Raw genomic sequence first — 25736 nt, forward strand, 5'->3', positions numbered from 1 at the left:
TTCTGAGGCCAGAGTGTACCTATAACATTTTTGGATGCGTGCTGAGATATCATATATTTCAGTCCTCTGGCTGAATCTATTGATAGTCCAGTGCTGCAGTGCCAGCTCCCTTCTCATTACCAACCCCTCTACACATGCTCCTTAGGCAGAAGCTGTTACTATGGAAATACATTATTTTTAAAAACAGAAGCAGCCCCAGGCTTGGGAAGTATCTCCAGAACAAACCCACACGAGCAAGGAGGTTAATAGGCTGTCTCTTAGGATGAGGGGGGTCAATATTCCATGTTCTCAACCTCTCTCAGGTGGGTATCAGCTGGACCTCTGCCAGGCACTTCTGTTTAGGACAGATGCTCTGCAGCTACACACCCAGAGCCTAGCTTCGGCTAGGAACCAAGAAGCTACGGAACCTGGGAGTGTTGGGATAAGGGGTTGATGCTATCCACAGGGGGTACCTCCTTTTTAACCCCACAGGCGTCCAAACTATGGAAAGCTAAGGAGCGTAGGGGAAAGCAGAGGCGGCATCTCTTTGAGTGCAGTTACTCTTGCTTACTCTTACCTTGAGCTCAGGGGAGCAGGAGTACCCCCGATTCCAGGATGGGGCGGGGTAGTTAAAGATCCCGCCTATTTCCCACCCAGGAACCTCCTCCCCGTTCCGCTCCTCCTCCCACAGTCTTCCAGAGCTGGAGTTCCCGGCTCCCTAAGCCCCGCCCCCGCGGGTGCGGCTCCTTTAAGGCAGGGTGGGGGCGGGGGGCCGGCCGTGTTGTCAGTGTCAGCTCTGCGCACGCAGCCCTCCGGGAGCCGGTGCCGGCCCGTGAGCCACAGCGTCTCTGCAGACGAGTCTCCGCCCGGGTCCGGCGGGGCGCCCGCCGTGGGAGGAGTCGGGCGCTGGCCGGCGACTAACCCGGGTCGCACTGGCGGATCAACCGAGGAGGGCCCCGGACTACGGAGAGAGGGACCCCGGCGTCGCGACCCCCCAGGAACCTCCTCTTCTCGATCTGTGGCACCCCCTAGTCCCGGGCACCCAGCCCCGGAGAGCCCCCAATCCCGCGCGCCCAGCCCCGGGGGAGCCCGCCCCCGCCCCGCGGCCCGCCCGGGCCATGCTCCCCCGGGGCAGCGGCTGAGCCTGAGCTGGAACCGGGACCGGAACCCACGCGGAGCATGGATCCGGGTTGGGGGCAGCGGGACGTGGGCTGGGCAGCCCTGCTGATCCTCTTCGCCGCCTCACTGCTCACGGTGTTGGGCTGGCTGCTGCAGTATGCCCGGGGCTTGTGGCTGGCGCGGGCCCGCGGGGGCCGGGGCCAGGGACCCGCCTTCGCTGCCGAGCCCGCCGTCTCCCTGCGGGAGCTGGGCGTGTGGCGCTCGCTGCTGAGGCTAAGGGCAACTCGGGCCGGCGCACCCGAGGAGCCAGGCGTCCGGGGCCTTCTGGCATCTCTCTTCGCCTTCAAGTCTTTCCGGGAGAACTGGCAGCGGGCTTGGGTTCGAGCGCTGAACGAGCAGGCCTGCAGGGATGGGGTGAGTTGGACAGGACCTAGATGGTCCCCCCACTCTGCCTTTTTTTTTTTTTTTTTTTTAGAGGAAGGACTGCTCAGGCCAGGAGGATCGTATGGGGGTGGGGATCAACTGAGGAACCCCATGGCATCTCTTCCCCTCTGGGATCAGAGAGAAGGGTGCAGGTGTGACTGGGCATTGTGGAAATCCAGCTATATCCCAAATTTTCTATTCCTGTGGTCTAGGTACTCTGGCTCCAAACCGGTGCACAACTTGCTGTTCTCATAGCAACACTAATCCCTGTGCCCCAGGGCACTTCCGCCTAGCCTAGGTGCTGGTTGTGTGTGTGTGTGGGGGGGGGGCAGTGGGGGGAGAGCAGGGCTGGCAGGCATCGAAAAGAGACAGGTGCACCTGTGAAAGAATCTGCCTGGTCCTCTTGCCACCACACCCAGTCAGCACTTCATGCCCCAGATCCCTGGTGTGACCAGGCAGGTCCCTGAGAAGCCTGAATCCCACCCTTCACCCCATCCCTCAGTAATTTCACTGCTCCAGTCTAACACATCCTTCTTCATGCTCCCTGCCATGTCTGTGTGGAAGGAAAGGTGTTCAGGTGGAAAGGAGACTGACAATCCATGGCCCTCCCAGCATATGAGCCTAGAGCAGTCCCTTGAGGGTCAGTCACAAACCAGCCCAGCCTACTTCCTCCCATTGCGCCACCAGCAGCTGGCCTCCTAGGAAGTGGGGCAGGAAGCATGGTCATAAGACTGAGGTGGGAGTGGGAAGTGAGACCTCCTTGTCTTGGGGTCCCCACTCTTCTTGGCCTTCACAGCCTGTGAACCGCCTCGCTCAGAAGGTTCTCCATTTCCAGCCACCACTAGTTGGAGGGCTTCACTCAACTAGCTGCCCAGATGCCTGGAAACAGAAGTAGACACACAAGAAAGTGCTCTTCCTCCTTCACCCAGCTGACCAGAAAGCCAGACAGCATCTGTCAGTCTGCACCATGAACTCAGTCTTCCACCCAGCTCTCCCTGTACCTTGTTCCTCTGTCAGGACTGACTCCCCAAGACGACCAACTCCCCAAGACAGCTGACTCCCCAAGACAGCTGACTCAGCTGGACATTAGCCTCCCTTGGAGGGGGTGGGAAGATTGGGGTTCTAACCACCCATCTCCCTTGGCCTGACCTTCGGACAAGACTGCTACAGTAACAGAGAAGTTGGCTTTCCCCAGTTTGCCAGGCAAATGAGCCCTGTGGATTTGTTTCTGTCTGTGCCCCCTCCTCAGTTCTTCCCATCCTGCTCCCTGGATGGGGCTGCAGCAGCTTGCTTCCACTATGGAAGAATTAGGAAGCTCTTACAACACCTAAGCTAAGCAGCTTTCTGCTCCCTAATGCCACCTTGCTCTCTGCCTTGAGGAATTAGCCAGGTCCCTGGCTGCTGAGCCCTCTGAGCTTGCTTTTCTTCCCAGTTCCTCTGGTAAAGTTCCCCCATGCTGAGCTAGCCTTCATCTCCAAGAATATGGGTAGAGTCATACTTTGTGCCTCCACATCCCATTTAGCTGGAAGAAGGCTTAGTTCTTGTCTTGAATAAGTGGTTCTACTGCTTTCACCCTTGGCTCAGCCGTGTCTCTCCCTGCCCAGCTAGGATATATAGGTGGCACCAACACCTTTATTATTATTTTTTCTATGCACACCTTTCTTCAGGGGTAGGGAAGAAGGTAGGGGGAGGAGGAAGGCTCCTGGCATTCAAGGAGGAATCTAGGGTCTTCAGCTCAAGGTGATCTGGTCTCTGAGGTGGTCTAGCTCCCCAGGTCTGCCTCACACCTGCAGACCCCTGAAGAGGTGTGATTCAAAAGAAACACTTCCTGTCCTAAAGCCCTGTGCCAAGGAGGAGCCAGAAGCCAGCCGGCAGCTGAGGCGTCTGCAGTGCCAGGGCCTAGCCAGCAACTGAGTAGGTCAGCCCTGCGGGGGCAGCTCCAGAGACCTGACCTTATGCCCACATTACTCCCCAGAGCTCCATCCAAATCGCCTTTGAGGAGGTGCCCCAACTCCCACCCAAAGCCAGCATCAGTCATGTGACCTGCATAGACCAATCAGAGCGCACCATGGTAAGGGTCTGATGGGTACTGCCTTCTTTAGGACTGGGGTGGGGGCTGATCCTGAGTTCCCTTTACTCTGAGGGTTCTAACCTGAAGTCTGTGAATGCCTTAGGAATCCCAGAATTGGCTTCAGGAGGTCGGAGAATCCCATTGAAGTTACAGGCAAAATGTAGTACTTGTGTGCATATCTGCATTTTTCTGGAGAAGTCTGAATTTTATCATTCTTTTATGAATTTATGACCACTCCAAGGGCTTCTCTGGTGGCTCAGTGGTAAAGAATACGCCTGTAGCGCAGGAGACTCAGGTTTCATCCCTGGGCCGGGAAGATCCCCTCAGAGAAGGAAATGGCAACCCACTCTAGTGTTCTTGCCTGGGAAGTGCTATGGACAGAGGGGCCTGGTGGGTTACAGTCCTTGGGGTCACAAAGGAGTTGCAAAAGAGTTGGACCCTCCAAAAGGTGATTCCCAAGGGAAACTGGAGAGGGGTCTGCTGACCCACTCCCAGGCAGGACAGGGCAGGGCCGAGTTGAGCATCTTCCTCCATGCCTGACCTTGCCTCCATGCCTTGGCTGTCTCAGGTGCTGCACTGCCAGCTCTCCGCTGAGGAGGTGATGTTCCCAGTCTCTGTGACCCAGCAGTCCCCCGCTGCCGTCTCCATGGAGACCTACCACGTCACTCTGACACTGCCTCCAACACAGGTGGAGGGGGTGTGGGAAATGGAGTTGGGCAGGGGGCGGGAGGTTCAGTTGCCTCTGCCTTTTTGGTTTGGTTCCTCTCTAAGATGGAATTTGGGAAGAGAGGGTCCTAAGGGGTTGGAGGAGTCGGGCAAGTCAACCCAGTCCCTTTATCCCTTGTCCCCAGTTGGAAGTCAACCTGGAGGAAATCCTTGGCGAAGGCCTGCTTGTATCCTGGGCCTTCACTGATCGCCCAGATCTCAGCCTGACGGTGCTTCCCAAGCTGCAAGCCAGGGAGGTAAGGGGGAAGGGCTGGAGAGAAGAGACAGAACAGGGAGGGGGAGGAAGGGCTGAGGGCCTCACTTCCTTGTTCCCCTCCCTGCAGAGAGGTGAGGAGCAAGTAGAGCTCTCTACTATTGAGGAGCTGATTGAGGATGCCATAGTCAGCACCCAGCCAGCTATGATGGTCAACCTCAGGGCTTGCTCTGCCCCTGGGGGCCTGGTGAGTAGGCACTCAAAGCAAATAGTTTGCGTGCGTGTTGTCTCCAGTGTACTGTGTTGGGATTCTTGCAGCTCTTTTTACCTCCTCCTGCTCTTAGGTTCCCAGTGAGAAGCCACCCATGGCGCCCCAGGCCCAGCCATCCATCCCCAGACCTATCCGGTTATTCCTAAGGCAGCTTCGAGCATCTCACCTGGGAGGTGAGCTGGAAGGTGAGAGCCAGAAGCTTCTGGTGGGCTACCAAAGCTGTGGCTGCAGGCATTCCTGGCCCCTCTGCCCAGGGTATTACCTTTCTACTACTCAATGGCCTCTCAGCTTGGATATGAGCATTTTTACGTTTGTGGTTCCTCACAGGCACTGGGGAAGTGTGCTGTGTAGCTGAGCTCGACAACCCCATGCAACAGAAGTGGACCAAGCCCACGAGGGCTGGGCCTGAGGTGGAGTGGAGCGAGGACTTGACATTGTAAGGAGTGACTCCCCAGCCCCCACCCCTGCTCCCATGCGTGGACTGAGATCAAGTCCTTCCAGCGGAGCCCTGACATGAATCAGCTGTTTTCAGCTCTTAAGTTTTGCTGTGAGCCTCTATTGTATGCCGGGCCCTGGCCTAGTCCCAAGGGCTACAGACATGATCAAGATGCACCTACCTCAACCCTAAGTTGATCACCAGCTCAAAGCAGAGACAGATGTGCGTCAAGAAGATGGTATAAGTGCTCCAGTCCAGGTTTGTAAAAAGTGCCACGGGCATGCTTAGGTGAGGGAGCTTAATTCCACAAAAATAAAGATCAGAGTAGGCTTCATGGAGGAAGTGGCATTTAAACCACACCTTTGAACAAAAGTAGGATTTCAACAGAGTGTGAGAGACCAAGGGTTCACGGCAGAGGGAACAACATGAGTAAAAGAAAAAGAAGGTGATTCAACACAGAGACTGGAAAGGCAGGAACCTGGAATTTCTGAATGCCCAGCTGAGGAGTATGGTCCCTGCTCAGCCCTGTCCCATTTTCTAAGGAAGAGTCTGTATTTAGAAGCATATTGGAGCACTTGTTCCATCTTATTTACATCCATCTCTCTCTGCCTCTGGGCTTCCCAGGTGGCTCAGTGGTAAAGAATCTGCCTGCCAACGCAGGAGATGCAGGTTTGATCCCTAGGTTTCGAAGCTCCCCTGGAGGAGGGAATGGCAACTCACTGGTTCTCTTGCCTGGGAAATCCCGTGGACAGAGGAGCCTGGTGGGCTTTACTCCATGGGGTCGCAAAGAGTCAAACACAACTGAGCATGCATACATGCACTCTCTGCCTCTGGCCTGTGATCAATTCAAGGGTGGATTCAGTTTGTTAATCTTCCCCCTCCCTGCCCCACCTCTTGTTGGCCACAGGGATCTGGGCCCCCAGAGCCGGGAGCTGATCCTCAAAGTGCTGAGGAGTAGCGGCTGTGGAGACAGTGAGTATGGGGCAGGAAGGAGCATCTCTGGGTGGGTGCTGAGTGGGGCTGCCTGGTCATGGACCCAACTCACAGTGCCACCCCTTTCCCCAGCTGAACTCTTGGGCCAGGCCACACTGTCTGTGGCCTCCCCTTCCAGACCACTGTCCCGAAGACAGGTGTGCCCACTCACCCCTGGGCCGGGGAAAGCCCTGGGGCAGGCAGCCACCATGGCAATAGAGGTGAGAAGCTGCCCCCGGTGGGGAAACGGGAAGACCCAGGGGAAGGCCAGTCCTGAGGCCCTGGCTCTTTCCTTTTTCCACCTTGGCAGCTTCAGTATGAGGAGGGTTCCCCCCAGAACCTGGGCACTTCCACCCCCTCGACTCCACGCCCCAGCATCACACCTACCAAGAAGATTGAGCTGGACCGGACCATCATGCCGGATGGCACCATTGTCACCACAGTCACCACTGTCCAGTCCCGGCCCCGGGTAGATGGCAAATTAGGTAAAGAGGAGGAGCCTGGGAGTCCAGCTCTAGCCAGGGGCCCTGGACTGCGGATCTATGGCAGGACAGGGAGGGGGCAAAGAAAGCCCTAATTCCAACTCCTCCTGTTTTCTGACCACATCTTCCATATTGCCTATGCCTCTCTCAAACTTTCCTTTGAAAGTGAAAGTTAAGTCGCTCAGTCGTGTCTGACTCTTTGCCACCCCATGGACTGTAGCCTACAGGCTCCTCAGTCCATGGAATTTTCCAGGCAAGAATACTGGAGTGGGTTGCCATTTCCTTCTCCAGGGGATCTTCCTGCCCCAGGGATAGAACCCAGGTCTCCCGCATTGCAGGCAGATGCTTTACCATCTGAGCCCCCAGGGAAGCCCTAAACTTTCCTGTACATCTGTCCATTTCCCTAACTAGCCCTCTCCCCTTTAAGCCTGGACCTACCAGCCCCCACAACAGTACTCATACTTCCACCTCCCCAAGTTCCCCTCTGTCTTTTCACACGTCTATCTTCCCTTTTCCCAGCCCCAGCTGCCTAATTGCCCCTCTCTCACCCCTCAACCTCTAGCAGCCCTTGGGACCCTCCAACAAACCCAGTGACCTCAGTGGCAATTCTACTCCAGGGCCTCTCCATGACATTTCTCCCAGCTCTACTGGTCCCATGGCATTACCCCTCCTTCCACTGGACCCCTATGCCATCTCTGCACACTCTCGGTATTTTCATGCCCTTGGTGGGCCCCCTGGCTCTTTCCCACACTCCTATTGGTTCCTGTGGTATCTTTTTGTCCCCGTGGCATCTTCTTAGTCACCCCTGTGATTAATCATGCCTTAGTCGTGAGTCAGACAAAGTCTGCCTCTCAATAAAGACAGTAGGGGGTGGGGGCCACTCTAAAGCACCTCCCAGCTCACTGACCCTCCCCCACCCACCAGACTCCCCCTCCCGCTCCCCGTCCAAGGTTGAGGTGACCGAGAAGACGACGACGGTGCTGAGTGAGAGTGGTGGCCCCAGCAGCACGTCCCACAGCAGCAGCCGTGAGTAGGGAATTGGGAAGTATGAGTGGTGATTGACACCGGAGTCCCGGAGTAAAAAACCACTTTGCGGGGGGCACAGGAGTTCAAGTCCAAGAAGGAGCTGGAGAGGAGTCAGGTTGCCCGTCTTCTGTATCCGTCATCCAGCAGGGGAGAGCCACCTTTCCAACGGCCTGGACCCTGTAGCAGAGACAGCCATTCGCCAGCTGACTGAACCCAGTGGGCGGGCAGCCAAGAAGACACCCACCAAGCGTAGCACACTTATCATCTCGGGTGTTTCCAAGGTAACAGGGCTCCGGGGAAAGGAGGGGGGCTCGGGAGAAAGCCCTCATGGGTCACTGTTGCCCGTTAAAACTTGTCCTTCCTGCCAGGTGCCCATCGCTCAGGATGAGTTGGCACTGTCCCTGGGCTATGCGGCATCCTTGGACGCCTCAATACAGGATGATGCAGGGCCCAGCGGAGGTCCCTCCTCACCTCCCTCAGACCCCCCAGCCATGTCCCCAGGACCCGTAGATGCCCTCTCCAGTCCCACGAGTGTCCAGGAAGCAGATGAGACAACACGTTCGGACATTTCTGAGAGGCCCTCCGTGGATGATGTTGAGTCGGAAACAGGGTCTACTGGTGCCCTGGAAACCCGCAGTCTCAAGGATCACAAAGGTGAGGTGATATTGGCAGCCCTTCCTTTTAAAAAAAAATGTACTTATTTATTGTGGGGTTATGCTGGGTCTTGGTTGCTGCGTGCAGGCTTTCTCTATTTTCAGAGAGTGGAGGTTACTCTTTGTTGCAGTGTGTGGCCTTCTCATTGTGCTGGCTTCTCGTTGTGCAGCACAGGCTCTAGGCGTGCAGGCTTCAGTAGCTGTGGCTCCCAGGAGCTAGAGCTCCAGCTCAGTGGTTGTGGCACACAGGCTTAGTTGCTCCAAGGCATGTGGAATCTTCCTCAACCAGGGATCGAACTCATGTCCCTTGCATTGGCAAGCGAATTCTTAACTATTGTGCTAGCATTGTTCCACCCCCACCCCGCTTTGATGCCCAGTTTCATCACCTGGGTCCCACTGGACACTTAGGGACATGGGAGCCTCAGGCCAGTCTCCTCCTTCCTCCTCCAAGGGATCATCAGAGTTCCCAGCCTGTTTCAGCCATGCCAGAGTAAAGACTGGGGTCTTGCTACGTTGGGTCTTGGCTTGGATCTTACAGGCGCGGGTAATAAGAAGAGACGCAAAAGTATTTCCCTTTTTTAAAAAACCTCTGTTTTTCTCTCTTCCCGGATCTAAGGGCATATCTTCCTTCCCTTATTCTTTTCTTCTCTCTTTCCTTTCATTCTGTACTCTCTCCGCTATAAGAAATCCTTCCCTAGGCCAACCCTAGGAGTGTGACTGTAGCAGTGACACAGTCGGTGCATACCTGTGGTAGTTCTACTTTATAAGGTTGTAAGACTTGCCCCAAATATCCTCCTCCCTCTGCCAGTGCGTCTCTAACTATTTTAACTATTTATGATTTATGGCTTTAACTATTTATGATTTAAGCCTGCATCACTTCTTGGGATAATGAGGGTCCTAAGTCCAAAGCCTGCTGTGTAAGCACCTTTCTCATTATATTGGTCTTGAATTTACCCCTTTAAAGTTTTCCAGACATACTGCTCTTTGCTCACATCCTGGAATCTAGTCAACAATCAAGGTCAACCCACTTTGTCCCTTTGTGATTTTACAGGCTTTTAGGAACACCTCTGCTCAGCTTTTTTCTTTCTATAGTAAAGAGGCCCAACTGTCGGTCTGTCCTCACAGAGTAGCCAGCCCTGGGACATTCCTCCTCAGGAGTGCACATAGAACCCCATGAGCGCCGCCATGTTTTTCGCAGAAAGGGCATGTTTTTTCTGTTCCGTGCCTTGGACCCCTTCATGCTCTTCCACGCTCTGCTCCCCACCTCGCCCCTCAGCCTCCCCTCTCCCCCTACAGTGAGCTTTCTGCGCAGCGGCACGAAGCTCATCTTCCGCCGGAGGCCACGTCAGAAGGAAGCTGGTCTGAGCCAATCACACGATGACCTCTCCAACACGGCGACCACACCCAGCGTCCGAAAGAAGGCTGGCAGCTTTTCTCGACGTCTTATCAAGCGCTTTTCCTTCAAATCTAAACCCAAGGCCAATGGCAACCCCAGCCCTCAGCTCTGAGGGCCCTGTTCACCCTCTGAGCTAGGAGAGAGCGGGAGTCCTCTCAGCCCTTTCCCCACATTCCCTTCCATTCCCCTCCCTGGATTCCCAACAGCCTGGGCCAGGGAAGCCCCCCGAGTTCCAGGAAGCCGTATCCACCCTGGGCTGTGGGGCCAGCTGGAAGGGTACTTGCAACGGGAAGCGTGTGAGAAGTGGACACCCGTTGCCAAGGACATAGAAGAGGGAGTGGGTGGCTGGGAGCAAGAGGAGGCTCTGTCCTGACACCTGTGGGCATTCCTCAGGCCCGTTTGCCTGCTGTTGACACCCACCCCCTCAGAGGAGTCCCAGGGTGCTCAGCTCCTTTCTCCCTTATTTATTCTCTTTTCTATTTATACGTGTGGTCCCGGCCCCTCAGTGAACAGTGGATAGAGGGCATCTCTCCCAGGTGACCCTTCTCTCCTGTCCGAGGAGGGTTGGCAATTCCCTTTGGGATGGGGCTCCCACACCTCCCTCAGGTCCCCACCCCGACCAGCACCAGTGTCTGCCTCTGAGGACATTGGCAGCTCATAGAATGCCGGGCTGGTGCCCGGGATGGGGGGCAGGTACTCCCCACTCCCTGCCTCCCCTTCTGCTCCTCATCCCTCCCTCCCCCTTTATTACCGTTTTTGTACTTGATGCCTTCTCTGTGACCAGTGGCTCTGTTGGAAGGAGGGAGCCAGGAGCCTGCTGGGAAGCCTTCCCCAGAGAGATGGCTTTAGGAGTCTTATTTACAGACTGGGTGATGATGGAGCAAGAGTAGGGTTGCCCCTCTGTATAGTGGGAGATGATGATGTCCATTGCTGTGTGATGGCTTGGAATTTAATTTATTAAAGTCAAACTGGAGTTTATAAACTGAATAAATGGTCATCCTTTGAAAGGCAAATGGGTAGTGAGGCCGTGGTGTCAATCGAGTGGGAGGATCAGAGACAGGGACCCAGGTAGGGGAGGTGACACATACATTGGGTCTGTGAAGTTCTTGCACAGAGGGAGGAACATGTGGAGAGAGAATGGGAGCGCAGTGTCTTTGAAAGGTCAAGTTGTAGTGATAATTTCAATCAGGAAGAAAAAAAGCCTTTCAGCTAGTACAAGCATCTTCATTCCCCTTCCTTGAACAGGCTGCTCCTCCTAGAATATAGGAGAGTCTGGAGTAGAGGCTCTGGATCTAGCCTGGATCTGAGTCCCAGGTCCACACATAATTATCTGCATGACCTTGGGGAAATTATGTAACCTCAGAGTGCCTCAGTTTTCCCATCTGTAGAGTGGAGACTGTGATTAATAGTAGCTATCGTTTGGTGTGGGTGAGAAGTAAATGAGTAAAGCGCTTAGAACTCAGCTGGCATACAGTCAGTACTCAATAAGGGTGAGCTGTTGCCTCAGAAAAGACAGATTGAAGGGGGAAGTCTCGTAAGGGTTTCATCATAATAAAAAGTCTTTCACTCCTAAATGAGGGCAAATTTCAGGGGATTACGACACTAGTAAATTCAAGGATCCTGGTTCCTGTTCTCCCAGACCTTACTCAGGACTTGAAGCAAATAAGCTGCCGCAGGATGTCAGACAGAGCACTGAACCAGGGACAGAAAACCTGGGTTTACCACAGACCCTGCAAGTGACCTTGAGAAGTCCACTTCTCCTTTCTGGACCTCAACTTCCTCATCTCTAAAATGAAGAGTGGCCGAGATAATCTTCCAGGTCACTCCAGCCTTGACATTCTGACTAACCTATATCACAGAGGCTTTAAGGGTACCTGCCTTTGGTGAGTCAGCTTGGAGTTGTTAATATTCCCCCATGTTCCTGTCCATACTAGCCAGAGAATACAGAACATTTTGAAAGGGTGGCAGAATATGGATATTTGGTTCATTTGTACAGAGTGAAAGTGAAAGTTGCTCAGTCGTGTCCAACTCTTTGTGACCCTGTGGACTATACTATACTTTATTTTCTTGGGCTCCAACATAACTGCAGGTGGTGCCTGCAACCATGAAATCAAAAGACACTTGCTCCTTGGAAGAAAAGCTGTGACCAACCTAAACAGCATATTAAAAAGCAGAGACGTTACTTTGCCGACAAAGGTCCATCTAGTCAAAGCTATGGATTTTCCAGGAGTCATGTATGGATGTGAGTTGGACTATAAAGAAAGCTGAGCATGGAAGAACTGATGCTTTTGAACTGTGGTGTTGGAGAAGACTCTTGAAAGTCCCTTGGACTGCAAGGAGATCCAACCAGTCAATCCTGAAGGAAATCAGTCCTGAATATTCATTGGAAGGACTGATGCTGAAACTGAAACTCCAATACTTTGGCCACTGACTCATTGGAAAAGAACTGACTCATTGGAAAAGCCCGTGATGCTGGGAAAGATTGAAGGCAGCAGGAGAGGGGATGACAGAGGATGAGATGGTTGAATGGCATCACCAACTCAATGGACATGAGTTTGAATAAGCTCCGGGAGTTGGTGATGGACAGGGAAGCCTGGCATGGTGCAGTCCATGGGGTTGCAAAGAGTTGGATATGACTGAGCGACTGAACTGACTGACTGGACTATACAGTCTATGGAATTTTCCAGGCCAGAATACTGTGTAGCTGTTCCCTTCTTCAGGGGATCTTTCCAACCCAGGGATCAAATCCAAGTTTCCCCTATTGTAGGTGGAGTCTTTACCAGCTGAACCACCAGGGAAGCCCCAGAATACGGGAGTGGGTAGCCTATCCCTCTCCAGTGGATCTTCCCGACCCAGGAATCAAACCAGGGTTTCCTGCATTTCAGGCAGATTCTTTACCAGCTGAGCTACCAGGGAAGCCCAATTTGTATGAGAAATATGCCAAATTCTAGTCATCAAAACTCAAAGAGATTTGTCAAGCTCCTTCCCCTGATCTAAGAAATGAAACTCTTATTTGTTCACAGAGGAGCAGTTTATCAACATGACAAGACAGCCAACACACTGAACTCAGAATTTCAGAAGAAATTTTTTTTTTTATGAGAGGCCAGGTATTCAGATTCCTCCTGGATCTGTGGATTGAGTTGTTGATGACTGGAAAACTTAGTTTCCAGTGCTGAGCTGCCTGGTGCAGTCACCTATTTTGTAGTGAAGAAGAGTCTCATCACTTTTCAAAAATAGAGATTTAAAAAATGAACGCAGAGGAAACACAAAACATAATTCAGCTTATCCATTTTCTACTTTCAGGAGAGATCCAGAGTTTTTGATGAGTATGAATTATGCTTCAAGGTTTTGTGGCAGCTTTTAAAGAACAGATCTCAGGATGTGTCTTGAATTATCCAGCTAAAGTTGTGGCCTGTTTTCAAGAGAAGCAGATTGAGATGGAAGTAAACTATGCTAGACAGCAAAGCACTGTCTCAAGTTTTGGAAACGTGTGCGTTTCAGAGATATCCTGAAATTTTTTCTCTGTAAAAATTGAGTCTACACAGCTCTGTGAATGAATTTTTCTTCAGGAATTGTTAAATTAAAGCCAAGAGCCATCTATGGTGGTTTAATTCTGAATTAAAACACGGCTGGCAATTTGTGAAGTATTACTAAAGCTATGTGCTTTTGAATGGATAAAGTTGATAAAACATTTTTGTTACTCGAATTATATTTTAAAACTCATTTTAAAATAGGGACAAAAGTTAATCACTGTTAGTAAAAAATTTCATGCACAAATTTCTGATTTTCTTGTGACTTCTACTTTTTATGGCATCTTTAAGTTCATTTTATTTATATTGAACATTTAACGGGTTTTCTGATTTTGTAAACTATATAGGCTTATATTTAGGCTAGAAAATATATCAGTCCTAATGAACAAATGGCAACCCACTGCAGTGTTCTTGCCTGGAGAATCCCAGGGACAGGGGAGCCTGGTGTGCAGCCGTCTCTGGGGTCGCACAGAGTCAGACACGACTGAACAGAGTTAGCAGCAGCAGGGTACATAATTTTTAAACAAATATGTCTTGGATGCTTACTGAGTTTCAGTTACTAGGCTAAGCAATGGGGTTGTAGAAAGTCACACACATACACACACTCCCTGTCCTCCCTCACTGAACTGAGTGAGTCAGTGCAGAATGCAGACAAGTTAAATAGGCAAATACAATACAATGTGTGCTCAGTCATGTCTGACTCTTTGTGGCCCCATGAACTGTAGCCTGCCAGGCTCCTCTGTCCAGGAAATTTTTCCAGGCAAGAATACTGGAGTGTGTTGCCACTTTCTCCTCCAGGGGATCTTCCCCATCCAGGGATCCAACCCTCCTCTCTTGCCTCTCCTGCATTGGCAGGAGGATTCTTTACCAGTAGCGCCACCTGGGAAGTGTGATAGATCTGTAATAGGGAAACACAGAAAAGGGATGTCCAGGAAGATTTCCAGGAAAAAAAAAAAAAGCTTCTTCTTTGAGACCAGAAGAATGAGTAGGAATTAGTTCCCATCAGTTTCAGAAGATTGTTCCAGGCAGAGGAAACATTAAGTACAAGGCAGCAGAGGAAAGGCGGCTACGTGTGGTGGGGAAGCTGAAAGAAATGCGGAGCTGGGGAGCAGAGAGTGCGGTCGAGAAGCACTCAAGATACGATGGGGAGAAGTATGCAGGACCCAGATGCTGAAGGGTCCAGAGAGCCTCGTATGGTTTGGGGCTTTGGGGGGTTGAGCATTTAAAGCAGCGAGGTGGTTTGATCAGATTTGCTCCCTGCAAAGATCACTTTGAGAGCTCCGTCGAGAATGGTTTGGAGGGAGGCAGGAGTGACCGCAGGGAACCAGTTGGGTCAGTGTAGACATCCGGGATGGACGTAGCTAATGGTCAAGAGATGGGACTGCGAAGCTCAAGAAAGGGTGGCGGGGGGGGGGGGGGGCTTGAGAGATCCTGTGTTAAGGGGGCAGAATTTATAGGTCTTGGCAATGGAATGGATATGACGTGTGAGGGAGGAATCAGACATGACTGCCAGGTTTCAGGAGTCGTTCACTGAGACTGGTAACAAAGGAGGCAGAGTTGTGGGAGGAAGAGAAGATGGCATAAGGAATACTGATATTTAAGAAATAGGAAGATTAAGAAGGTGAAGGACCCCCAGTTTGGGCCGAGCAGGGTTCGTTGTTCTGGGCACCGAGCCTCCGACGCCTCTTCCTCCGCCTCTTCCTCTGTCTCAACGCCCACGCGGCCAGCTGGAGCTGTAACCAACAGGAGGAGGGAGACCCCTCTCGGCTCACAGCCCGAGCTCGGCGCATGCCCAGTGGGTGCCGTGCGCCGAGCCTGCGCAGTCGGGGAAATTCGGGCCCAAGGGAAGCCTGCCTGCACTTAGCCTGCAGACCCGCGGCGTCCACAGCGCTACCTTCCCGCGCGGCCCGCTGCCGCTCACTCCCGCCCCTTCCGTGTTTTGGTCGCGCACGGGTTCCGTCAGTAGCAGTGGCGATTGGCTGTTAGAGGGATTTGAGAGCGACGATTGGCTGTCGTTGGCCGTCACTCCAGCTCCCCTCCCGGACACGGTGCGAGGTGGGAGGGGAGCTGGAGAGACCCGGGAGCTGACTGACGGGAGGTAAGCAGGGGATGCCGGGGATGGCGGGGTAGCATTGGTCTGTCTTTTGGGCCGGCTGCCGAAGCCAGGCACTTTTCCGGTCGCTTCGGCGAGGCGCTCTCTTGCTGCTCGGCCACGCTGTCTGCCTGGCGCCTGCAGCGCCCCCAGCCCCCAACCCCGACTTACTTTCCAGTCTGGGGCTTCCTTGCAGCTGAAGCACGATCGCCGCCACGCCTTAGGGGGAAGCCAGCGGGGCTGAAAGGGGGAGGTTTCCCTGCCCGAATGGTCTCCTTCCTTCTCTCCGAATTCTACCTGTGCTCCAGAGGCCCAGTCCCCACCGCTAAGGCAACATTTCCTACTTAGCCTGCCGCCTGTCCAGCTCCCTGTCCAGCTCCCCTCAACGGGCGCTTTGTTTTGGTGGTTGTTTAAACACGTCAGAATCTCATCTCTTCGGCCAAATTGTGAGTCCTTAGAAGGTTCCAGACCTTGGTCCCTCTTTTCTTGCATACCATTCAGGGTTCATTCTCGGTGCCTTGCGTTGCAATTTATACTCAAGTATTTGCTCGTTGCTTCTTACCATGATTCCCTATGAAAGGAAGGGTTAGGAATCCTTCGGGTTTTCCTTTTGTTGATCTTTTTGTAGCATTCGTTCTTGGATCATCTAATTCTTAGAAGCAAGGATACGAAGAGCCAACACTTGTTGAGTTAGGCTAAGCATTTTAATATCCATTATGTGTTTTAATCCATAAATCAGTTCAGTGAAACGGGCATGATTATTCTCGTATTAATAATACGTGGGAAACCCGGGCTTAAGTGACTTGCCTGAGATCACAGGGCTAGTAAATGTTGGAGCTTTCTAATCATATCAATCGATTCCCTCATCCACTGCTGTGATATTAATATCCTGTTTTACATTTAAGGAAACAGGTTCAGAGAAGCTAGGTGACTTGTCCAAAAGTAAAATAATGTTATAGATTTACTTGAACATTAAAAGAGCTCTTAGTAGGTGTGTGCTGGCTCTGCAGTTAGAACTGGAGAGAGCACAGACCAGGCTTTCTAGGAGCTCACAGCTTATTGGAGGAAACTTACAAAATAGCTACTCAATAAAGCATGCTTTGGGTATTGTGTATATGGATATGATGTCTTTGGTGAGGAGGGAATCAAACATAAAAAGGTAAGACAGGCAGATGGAGGAGGAGAACAGAGCCATGCTCCCTGGCTTTGAATTCTGTTTCCATCACTTCCTAGCCTTGTGATCTTGGGTAAATTACTTAACCTATCTGGGCCATTTCCTCATCTGTAAAGTGGGATAATCAGGCTGCCTACTTCAATAGGATTGTTGTACTAATGAGTTTTTATAAATATAAGACACTTAGAACAGTGCTTGGCATGTGCTTGCGTGCATGCTTAGTCGCATCTGACTCTTTGCCACCCCATGGACTGTAGCTCTCCAGTCTCCTCTCTCCATGGAATTTTCTAGGCAAGGATACTGAAGTGGGTTGCCATTTCCTTTTCCAGGGGATCTTCCCAACCTGGAGATCAAACCTGCATCTCCTGCATTGGTAGGTGGATTCTGTACCACTGAGCCACCAGGGAAGCCCAGGTTTCTTATACCCTCTGTGCTGCTGTGTGCTGTGCCTAGTTGCTCAGTCATGTCCAATTCTTTGAGAACCCATGGACTGTAGCCTACCAGGCTCCTCTGTCTGTGGAATTTTCCAGGCAAGAATACTGGAATAGGTTGCCATTTCCTCAAGGCGTCTTTAGAAAGGGGTTTTTGGTACTTCCCTGGTTGTCCAGTGGTTAAGACTCCATGCTTGCAAGGCAGGGGTTACCTTTTTAGTCCCTGGTCAGAGAGCTAAGATCCCACATGCCATGAGGTGTGGACAAAAAAAAGGGGAGGGGTTCCTTTGGTAACCAGTTAGATATAGTAGGTTCTTATACTTGTAAATATGAAAGATTTTATGCATTTTGTATTTTCTAGGGTTTTCCCCTTTCATTGTATACTAAAGTTCTTTTTCAGAGTTCCCGCCTCTCTGAAAGGCCAGAAGGAGCAATACCGCACTCCCTTCCTGGGCACCACAGTGAGAGTTGGTGAGAATCCTCAAGGAGGTGATGCTCAGGGGACAGAGTCAGGGCCTCTTAGTGTCTTTTCTTCCCCCAGAGATTTTTGTGTGCAGTGTCACCTGTCATTCTGTGTTTTGTTTTAATGAGGGAAACTATCCTTTTATTGTTCCTCAGACTCTGCTTCTGGAGGCCCCATCACAACTGGGCTGCTGAGTTAAAGGGCAGATTTCTAGGCCTAACCCCAGCCTTCCCAAATCTGAATCACTAGGGCAGGAGCTGGAAACCTCTGCATTTGTGTGCATATTAAAGGTTGAGAACCTTTTGTTTTTTATTCAGCTTTCTTCAATGAATGTTTATTACCCACCTAAGTGTGCCTAACACTGTGTATACCCAGTATAAACTGGACAGACACTGCCTCTTATGTGAAATAGAATTGACATTTTTGTTCGGAGGCTATTAGGGCAGTGGTGAAGTAAAGCACCAGATAGGTTAGGCAAAAGGAGTGTGTGTGGCACTTCATAAGTCTGATGGAGTACTTAGTATGTGATCCAGTGAGAAATAAGGAGCTTCTAGGCTCATCTGTGTGCATAGGAAAAATGTGGACTTTGGAGTCAGCCTGACCTAACCCTACCCTCTGGTGTGTGATCTTGAGCAAACCAGTTAACCTCTCCGGGCCTTATGCCCTTATCTACCAATGAAATTAAGACCAGTACTTCCCTCATAGGATGGTGTTGGTAATTAGATGACACAATGTGCTTAGTAGGTGCTTGGTGTATAGCAGATTAAAAGCAGAAGGGTTTGTTATCCCCATTCTGAAAATAAGGGTGTTCAGGAATAGAAGGGTTAAGCTTACTTGGCCAAGGTCACACAGCTAAGTAGGTGGTGGACAAAGGAGTCTGAATCTGAGCTCTGGGTCTTCAAAGCCATCTTTTTGAACCTGAGCATTGTTCTGCCTTTTGTAGGAGTAATTCCTTCTTGATGGGTTGCTCTGGAGCTCCTTGAAAAAGTGTCTGTTAAAGTTCTTAGCTCAGAGCCTGGCACATGCTCAATAATGTCAGTTTGTATTCTCCATTCCCAAGAACACCAAACAGCTTCCAGGGGTTTGAAGAACTGCTACTCTGTCCTTACTGAAAAAGCACAGCGTTTCTCACAGGTCACTGAAAAACATCTCTTGGCTCTTGGCTCTAGGCTGGCTGGCTGTCCCGTGTTAACCCCCAGCAGCCCTTGGATGGAATCCTTACAGGTGCTGATTTCTTCCTTCTCTAGGGTGAAGGCCATGCCGCCGCCTGGGAAAGTTCCCCGAAAGGAGAACCTGGGGCTGCAGTGTGAGTGGGGGTCCTGTTCCTTTGTGTGCTCGGCCATGGAGGAGTTCTGCGAACATGTCACTCAGCACCTGCAGCAGCACCTGCAGGGCTCTGGGGAGGAAGAAGAGGAGGAGGAGGACCTGCTTGGTAAGGAAGCAGGACACAGGAAGGGGAAAGAGTTCAAGGGATGGTGGAAAATCTGACTCTCCTTGCCACAGAGGGAGAAGGCAGCCAGTGAGAGTGGTGGTTTATTTTCCTAATTGTGCTTTTTTAATTTGTTTATAAAAACATTATAGACTCATTCTGGAAAACTCATTCAGCAAGGATATGTGGAATGAACCTTTCCTCTTGCCATTAAAAGTCAATTAACTGACAGTACCTTAGTGAACATTCTTTTTGACCTCTCTCTGCATGTATATATATAAATTTGATAGGATTTTATTTTTTTTAAAGGATCATATTGTACAAGCTGTTGGTAGTGAAAGGTTGTTGAATCACAACGCCAGGATTCTTGGCCCCTGGAGAAGAATTCAATCCGGGGCCAGAGACGAGGCTTGATCCTCAGAGCTTTTGTGTAATAAAGTTTTATTAAAGTTTTAGGAGATAGAGAAAGCTTCTGACATAGGCATCAGAAGGGGGCAGAAAGAGTACCCCCCTGCTAGTCTTCAGCTGGATGTTATATAGTCACAAGCAGCCTGTTAATGAAAGAAATGTCTCAAAACTCAGAATGGCACCAGGCCCCTCACCCATAAGATGTATTTTGGGATAATCTTGGCACCAGATGGTTTATCTTGGGCCATAAAATGATTAACTTGAATCTTGAAGAAGAGCAGATCACCATACAAATAGTTTCATTTACATAGATTAGAGGAACAATATCCGAGTATAACACTGGTTTATCAAGTAGGTTCTGAGCCCAAAAGGTAGAACCGACTTGAAAACAGAGTTTGGGGTAAATGCATAGTACATTAGCATAGCTTAAGATAAACATTTCCATAAGAAAAAGGCATTGGTTAACTTCAGGTGAAACCAGATGTCATTATGGCAACACAGAAGTTTGAGAGAAACCTCCTTTTAAATTTGTATAGAGAAGGAAAAAATATCGCCAGTTTGTTTCCTCTTGCCCCTTAAGAGAGAGGAAAATGACACTTGCAGGCTGTTTCCTCCGTTTGGAGACCCCTGGCCTTCCTGCCTGTTACCCTCTCAGTAGTCTGCTTTTTTCACTCTCTGGCAGTGTTTTTATGTATTTATTTAACAGTGACCACCAGTTAGGAATGCATTTTATGTCACAACCCTGTATAGAGAAGTTAAATACTGAAAACAATCCTTGCCTTGATTAAATTTTCTCTGAATTGTTCTATTTTATTCTCTAATTAAAAAGAAATTGTGATTTGCAGTCCTCTAAATTGATTTCACTACCCACTAATGGGTCATAACACAGTTGGAAAAAAACTTCTACAGAAGGTATAGAGACAGCTCTCCTTTCCCCACCTCAAATTCCGTTTGAATCTGGTGACTGTAACCTATAACTAATAGCTTCAAAAGTCAAGTAATATTTATACAGAAGGGGAATTAGGTGATTATTATATTTTTAAAAGTACCTACTTTTCAAAACAAGTAAACCTCTATAGAGCACTGAAAATTTGGTGCTTAGAGAGATAGGAAGTAGACAGGAATAGCTGATAGGCCTTCCTGGAGAAGGCTGATCTTGGGCAGAATATGGGGGAAAGAAAGACCTATGGTTTGACAGGAAGGAGTGGGAGGCATCCCAGGTTCCTCAGGGAACAGCAGAAACTCCAAGCCACAGTAGCAAATGCCAGCCACACCTGCTGTGTCTGAGTCACTGGCACTGGGCTATGGACACACTGTCTCCCTGCCTAGACCATGCTTCCTCTCCACCTGGTTGCAGTTTTATATTTATGCACATGATTATTTTGATGTGTTTTTCTTCCTGACTGAAAGCTGTGCAAGGGTAAGGACTGGGACTCTTTTTGTACTTGTTGTTGTATTCCCAGTGCCTGGCATACAAGTAGTAGTCATTAAATGCTAGCATTTGCTAGATGAAATCCTGGTATACCAGGTCATCCCAGCCTGGTCCCTTGCTGCTAAGTGGAAGGAGAGCTTTGGAAAGGTATCAGTTGCTTCCTTCTAAACCCCTTTTTGCAGAGGAAGAATTCTCCTGCTTGTGGCGGGAGTGTGGCTTCTGTTCTCCGGACAATTCTGCTGATCTCATCCGCCACGTCTACTTCCACTGCTACCACACCAAACTGAAACAGTGGGGACTGCAGGCCCTGCAGAGCCAGGCTGACCTCAGCCCCTGCATCCTGGACTTCCAGAGCCGCAACCTCATCCCTGACATCCCCGACCACTTCTTGTGTCTGTGGGAGCACTGTGAGGTCAGCAGACAGAGCCAGGAGTAGGGATGGAGAGGGGTTGGGGATCTTAACTCAAGACTCCTTAATCCTTTCTGGGATACGCTATGTTCCTAAAGTTCCTGCTAGTAGCTTTCCTTCATTTCTGGGTAGCCCCTTGCTCAAACTTTCCTATCCCCACCAATTAATTTGGGAGAGAACCAAGAAGCCCCCCTCTGGACACCTGGGAGTAGGAGTCCCTCCACCCATCCTCAGTCCTTACCCCAAGTTGCTCCTGGCACAGAACTCCTTTGACAATCCCGAGTGGTTCTACCGGCACGTGGAAGCGCACAGCCTGTGTTGTGAATACCAAGTAGTCGGCAAGGACAACAATGTGGTACTCTGTGGCTGGAAAGGTAGGGCCACTCCTTAATTTCTGGCTTCTAAAGAAAGTTTGGGGTTGCTAAGGGACCAGGGCAGCTAGGGGCAGGACCAGTCCTGCAGGGCAGGGTTGGCTGCTGGCTGGAGAGACTTGGGGGTGGCTGGAGAGACTTGGGGGTACCAGACCCTACTCTGGGGGTTTGTGGCTGGACCTGACCAGGCCTTCCTTCCCAGGCTGTACCTGCACCTTCAAGGACCGCTTTAAGCTTCGAGAGCACCTCCGCAGCCATACCCAGGAGAAGGTGGTGGCCTGTCCCACCTGTGGGGGAATGTTCGCCAACAACACCAAGTTCTTAGATCATATCCGTCGCCAGTCCTCGTTGGATCGTAAGCAGTCGAAGAAGAAGGGACATAGGTGCAGGCTGTCCTACTTGGGGTGGTGGCTGGGGGCACGTTCTCAGGAGAGGGGGCCCCTCAAGGTTTCTGCAGCTTAGCTATATCTATCTTGAGGGCTCAGTCACCTGGCACAGTCTCTGCTGATGGGGACTCATTAGACGTTGTCACTCCATGCTTACTCTGTGCCACGACTCTTATCTCAGCGAATCCTCACAGCGGCCCTATGAGGTAGGCTTCTTATCCCCCGTTTTTGCAGATGAGAAAACTGAGGCTCAGATTAAATCACTTACCTAAGATCACACTGCTAGTAAGTGGGCAAGCTAGAATTCTAATTCAGGTTCTCCACTCCAAGTCCCACGCTCTTTCCATGATACTAGGTCCATCCATAGTTCCTCAAGCTCCCCTCTTCTTGGGTGGTTTCCCTCTGCCTGGGGGGGTTCCTCTCTCCCAGCATGCTCTCCTCCTCTCTGCCACCCCCCCACCTGTCTTCTGCCTGACCCCCTGCAGAGCAGCACTTCCAGTGCTCTCACTGTTCCAAGAGATTTGCCACAGAGCGGCTGCTGCGGGACCACATGCGCAACCATGGTGAGTAGCCGGCCACACCATCCTCCGGGCCTGCCCTCCAGGCTTCCGCGAGCTTTGCGGCCACAGACTCCTCTCTGCCCCTCAGTGAACCACTACAAGTGCCCTCTGTGTGACATGACTTGCCCGCTGCCCTCCTCCCTCCGAAACCACATGCGCTTCCGCCACAGCGAGGCCCGTCCCTTTAAATGTGACTGTTGTGACTACAGGTAGGAGGAAACGGGGTGGGAAATCACAAAACCTGGGTTCCAGGATCCCCCATGCTTTCTGATCCCTCCTGACTTTTCTTGGCAGCTGCAAGAATCTGATTGACCTCCGGAAGCACCTGGATACCCATAGCAAGGAGCCAGCCTACAGTTGTGATTTCGAGAACTGCACCTTTACTGCCCGGTCGCTGTACTCTATCAAGTCGCATTACCGAAAAGTGCATGAAGTGAGTGGGGCTGATGGTAGGGAGGGGCCGGCAGAAGGGTGGGGGTTGCCTGGGGCGGGGAGAAGCTGGCCTCACTCTCCCCTCCCCACCAGGGAGACTCAGAGCCGAGGTACAGATGCCACGTGTGTGACAAATGCTTCACAAGGGGCAACAACCTCACTGTGCACCTTCGCAAGAAGCACCAGTTCAAGTGGCCCTCAGGGCACCCCCGCTTTCGGTATGTCTCTCAATCTCCCCCCATACCCGGATTTCTGCATTTTTTTCTTCATACTTTGCAGCAATTTAAAAACCTTGAATTTGATGGTGCTCTGATGTCCACTATCTCCATTTAGGCTCGAGGAACCTCCAAAATATTGGTGGGGCGAAGAGTATTTTTCTAATTTTTGAATCCAGGAAACAATACCAAACCCAATAAATGCTCCCCAAAGCCCTGCAGCCAGAACCAGAGCCCAGAGCCAAGGGTCCTAATCAGTAGCTTCATGACCTTCTATAAATCCTTTGACAGCCCTACTGTCCAACACAAACAGTTCCTCTCTCTTCCCTCCCCTCCCTTTCCTCTTTCTTTAAAAAAATATTGGCTGCATCAGGTCTTAGTTGCAGCACACATGATCTTCATTGCAGCCCTACTGTGAAGGCTTCTAGAGAGAAGTGCAGGCTGCTCTCTAGTTGCGACGTGTGGGCTCTAGTTGAGGCACATAGGCTTAGTTGCCCTGTGGCATATGGGTTCTTGGTTCCCCCACCAGGGATTGAACCCCCATCCCCTGCATTGGAAGGTAGGTTCTTAACCACTGGACCACCAAGGAAGTCCCTCCCTTTCCTTTCTGAGTAATGAGCTTTCTTGCCTTTTCTTCTAAATATTATACAATAAAGACTTCTTTTTTTGTCTTTAACACCCATCACTTAGAATCCCAGGGCTTTTTCCCTCCTATTATCCCTTACCTTGCCAGTCTACAGCCTGTGTCTGCCCCCCGTCCCCGCCGTTCCCCCTGCCCCTGCTTGCTGTACCCTCCGTGCTCCTCCTTCACCAGGTACAAGGAGCATGAGGATGGCTACATGAGGCTGCAGCTGGTTCGCTATGAGAGTGTAGAGCTGACCCAGCAACTGCTGCGGCAGCCACAAGAGGGATCTGGCCTGGGAGCATCCCTGAATGAGAGCAGCCTGCAGGACATCATTCTGGAAACAGTGCCCGGGGAGCCAGGACCCCAGGAGGAAGCTGAAGAGGAAGGTGGGGGCGGTGAGGGCATAGCCCTCCCGGCCTCTCAGGACACGTCCAGCCCTATCATCCACGTGGTGAACCAGACCAACGCCCAGGGCGAGCGGGAGGTCGTCTATTACGTGCTGTTCGAAGCCCCAGGAGAGCCCCCACCCACCTCTGAGCCCCCCTCGGGGGGCGTCATGGGAGAGCTTCAGGGAGCAGCTGAAGAGCCAGAAGTCCAGATGGTGTGAAGGCTGCAGGCCTTGACCCTTGCTACCTCCAGGCCCTGGAGTCTGAGCCAGGCTGGTGGCAGCGCCCCTAGTGGGCAGTCCTTGTCAACGGATGCCTTTAGGAGTGATGCTGAGAGTAGCGTGGTCCACTCTGGAGCCAGCTTGCGTCACTCAGCGGGCTAAGGGGCGTCCTTTTTCAGCCAGTCCACATTCTTTGGTGATCCTGAAGAGTTTTGATTCTTTGACGGGGGGGCACCCTGGTTGTGTGTGTTTTCCTGTAGAGAGGACTAATGTCAGGCTTAAAACCCTAATCCCCTAGACATGCTAGAACAGGGATGAAAATCCATAGTCAGCTCACATCCATTCCTATCTGTAGGGGTCCTTGGGCCCAGGGATGCCAAGTAACTGATCCCTCCAAGGGCCCTTTCCTCAAAACCAGCCAAGGCATTTCCCTCTGAATGGTTCCTCTTATAGCCCCAAGGACTTTCATGGTTATCCTCAGGGATGGGATTAGAGGCACTGAGTTTGTGCATAACAATTGTTTTTGGTAATAAAAGAAACGTGTGGGCTGTTACTCATTTCTTCTTCCTTACGTTTGGTGGATTAACTAGGCAATGAGGAGATGCCGCTGCCCAGAAGTGGAGCAGAATAGTTAGGCTTGTTTCCCTTTTTAGTGACTGGGGTTGGTTTTGTTTTTAACTGTCCTTTTGTTCCCTGCCTTCCACCCCCTCACCCCACCTTTGGTGAAATTCTCCACTTCCTCTCGGAACATCCACCGAGATGGAGGTCCCAGGCATAGGCCAGCAGTGGGCAGTAGAGCGCTGGAATGGACGAGTGGAGCGCACCAGGGAGACGAGCACCCGACTGTGACTGTTCTGGGGCTCTGGTGCTGGGTAGAGCCCGGCGCTTCGGGGTAGGGCTTCTACAGAGGCGGCTCGGGGAGGGGTGGGTGTGAATGGCCATAGGGAAGAATGGGTACTTGGAGTCCCGGAACCAAGTTAGAAAGGTATGTGTCTGAAAGTGTGTTTTCCTGAAGAAAAGGGTCTTGTTTTTTCAGTAGATTCTTAAAGGGGTTGGAAACTTTCAAAACATGAACCATTTTTTTAGGCCTGTCTAGTCACATCTTTGGAGAAGGCAGTGGCACCCCACTTCAGTACTCTTGCCTGGAAAATCCATGGATGGAGGAGCCTGGAAGGCTGCAGTCCATGGGGTCGCTAGGAGTTGGACACGACCGAGTGACTTCACTTTCATGCATCAGAGAAGGAAATGGCAACCCACTCCAGTGTTCTGCCTGGAGAATCCCAGGGATGGGGGAGCCTGGTGGGCTGCCGTCTATGGGGTCACATAGAGTCGGACACAACTGAAGCAACTTAGCTGCAGCAGTCACATCTTAGCACTGTGTCCACTCTTAAGAGTCTCTGCCACTCTCAAGAGATCAAGGAAATA

General features: G+C 51.2%; 2 protein-coding genes across 6 annotated transcripts; both read left to right on the top strand.

Moving 5' to 3' along the window:
- The first annotated feature begins 729 nt into the window (after positions 1 to 729).
- Positions 730 to 10738, top strand: C2CD2L (C2CD2 like). 4 transcript variants are annotated; one of them, XM_069553619.1, is made up of 14 exons: positions 730 to 1512; positions 3497 to 3592; positions 4161 to 4280; positions 4444 to 4554; positions 4642 to 4758; positions 4856 to 4967; positions 5110 to 5218; positions 6126 to 6190; positions 6284 to 6411; positions 6501 to 6675; positions 7597 to 7698; positions 7843 to 7979; positions 8067 to 8352; positions 9648 to 10738. In XM_069553619.1, exons 1-14 carry the CDS (start codon positions 1159 to 1161, stop codon positions 9857 to 9859), a joined length of 2124 nt encoding a protein of 707 aa, XP_069409720.1. In that variant the 5' UTR covers positions 730 to 1158; the 3' UTR covers positions 9860 to 10738. The 4 variants fall into 4 exon arrangements, with proteins under 4 accessions (XP_069409720.1, XP_069409721.1, XP_069409722.1 ...); XM_069553620.1 differs by having other exon boundaries at positions 7846 to 7979; XM_069553621.1 differs by having other exon boundaries at positions 754 to 1673.
- A 4001-nt stretch (positions 10739 to 14739) lies between these two features.
- Positions 14740 to 24864, top strand: HINFP (histone H4 transcription factor). 2 transcript variants are annotated; one of them, XM_069555234.1, is made up of 10 exons: positions 14740 to 15375; positions 18685 to 18869; positions 20889 to 21118; positions 21378 to 21489; positions 21689 to 21841; positions 22358 to 22435; positions 22521 to 22641; positions 22727 to 22865; positions 22958 to 23082; positions 23894 to 24864. In XM_069555234.1, the coding sequence occupies exons 2-10, from the start codon at positions 18695 to 18697 to the stop codon at positions 24309 to 24311; spliced, it is 1551 nt and encodes a 516-aa protein (XP_069411335.1). In that variant the 5' UTR covers positions 14740 to 15375; positions 18685 to 18694; the 3' UTR covers positions 24312 to 24864. The 2 variants fall into 2 exon arrangements, with proteins under 2 accessions (XP_069411335.1, XP_069411337.1); XM_069555236.1 differs by having other exon boundaries at positions 15335 to 15815.
- Positions 24865 to 25736: the final 872 nt, after the last annotated feature.

The sequence above is a fragment of the Ovis canadensis genome, chromosome 15 (assembly GCF_042477335.2).
Source record: "Ovis canadensis isolate MfBH-ARS-UI-01 breed Bighorn chromosome 15, ARS-UI_OviCan_v2, whole genome shotgun sequence".
NCBI lineage: Eukaryota > Metazoa > Chordata > Mammalia > Artiodactyla > Bovidae > Ovis > Ovis canadensis.

Coding starts and splice junctions, on each gene's coding strand:
- HINFP (XM_069555234.1), top strand. CDS start 18,695: ATGCCGCCGCCTGGGAAAGTTCCCCGAAAGGAGAACCTGGGGCTGCAG. Junction 22,436..22,520: donor GGACCACATGCGCAACCATG/GTGAGTAGCCGG, acceptor TCTGCCCCTCAG/TGAACCACTACAAGTGCCCT. Junction 23,083..23,893: donor TCAGGGCACCCCCGCTTTCG/GTATGTCTCTCA, acceptor CTCCTTCACCAG/GTACAAGGAGCATGAGGATG.
- C2CD2L (XM_069553619.1), top strand. CDS start 1,159: ATGGATCCGGGTTGGGGGCAGCGGGACGTGGGCTGGGCAGCCCTGCTG. Junction 4,968..5,109: donor CCTGGGAGGTGAGCTGGAAG/GTGAGAGCCAGA, acceptor GGTTCCTCACAG/GCACTGGGGAAGTGTGCTGT. Junction 7,980..8,066: donor TCATCTCGGGTGTTTCCAAG/GTAACAGGGCTC, acceptor CCTTCCTGCCAG/GTGCCCATCGCTCAGGATGA.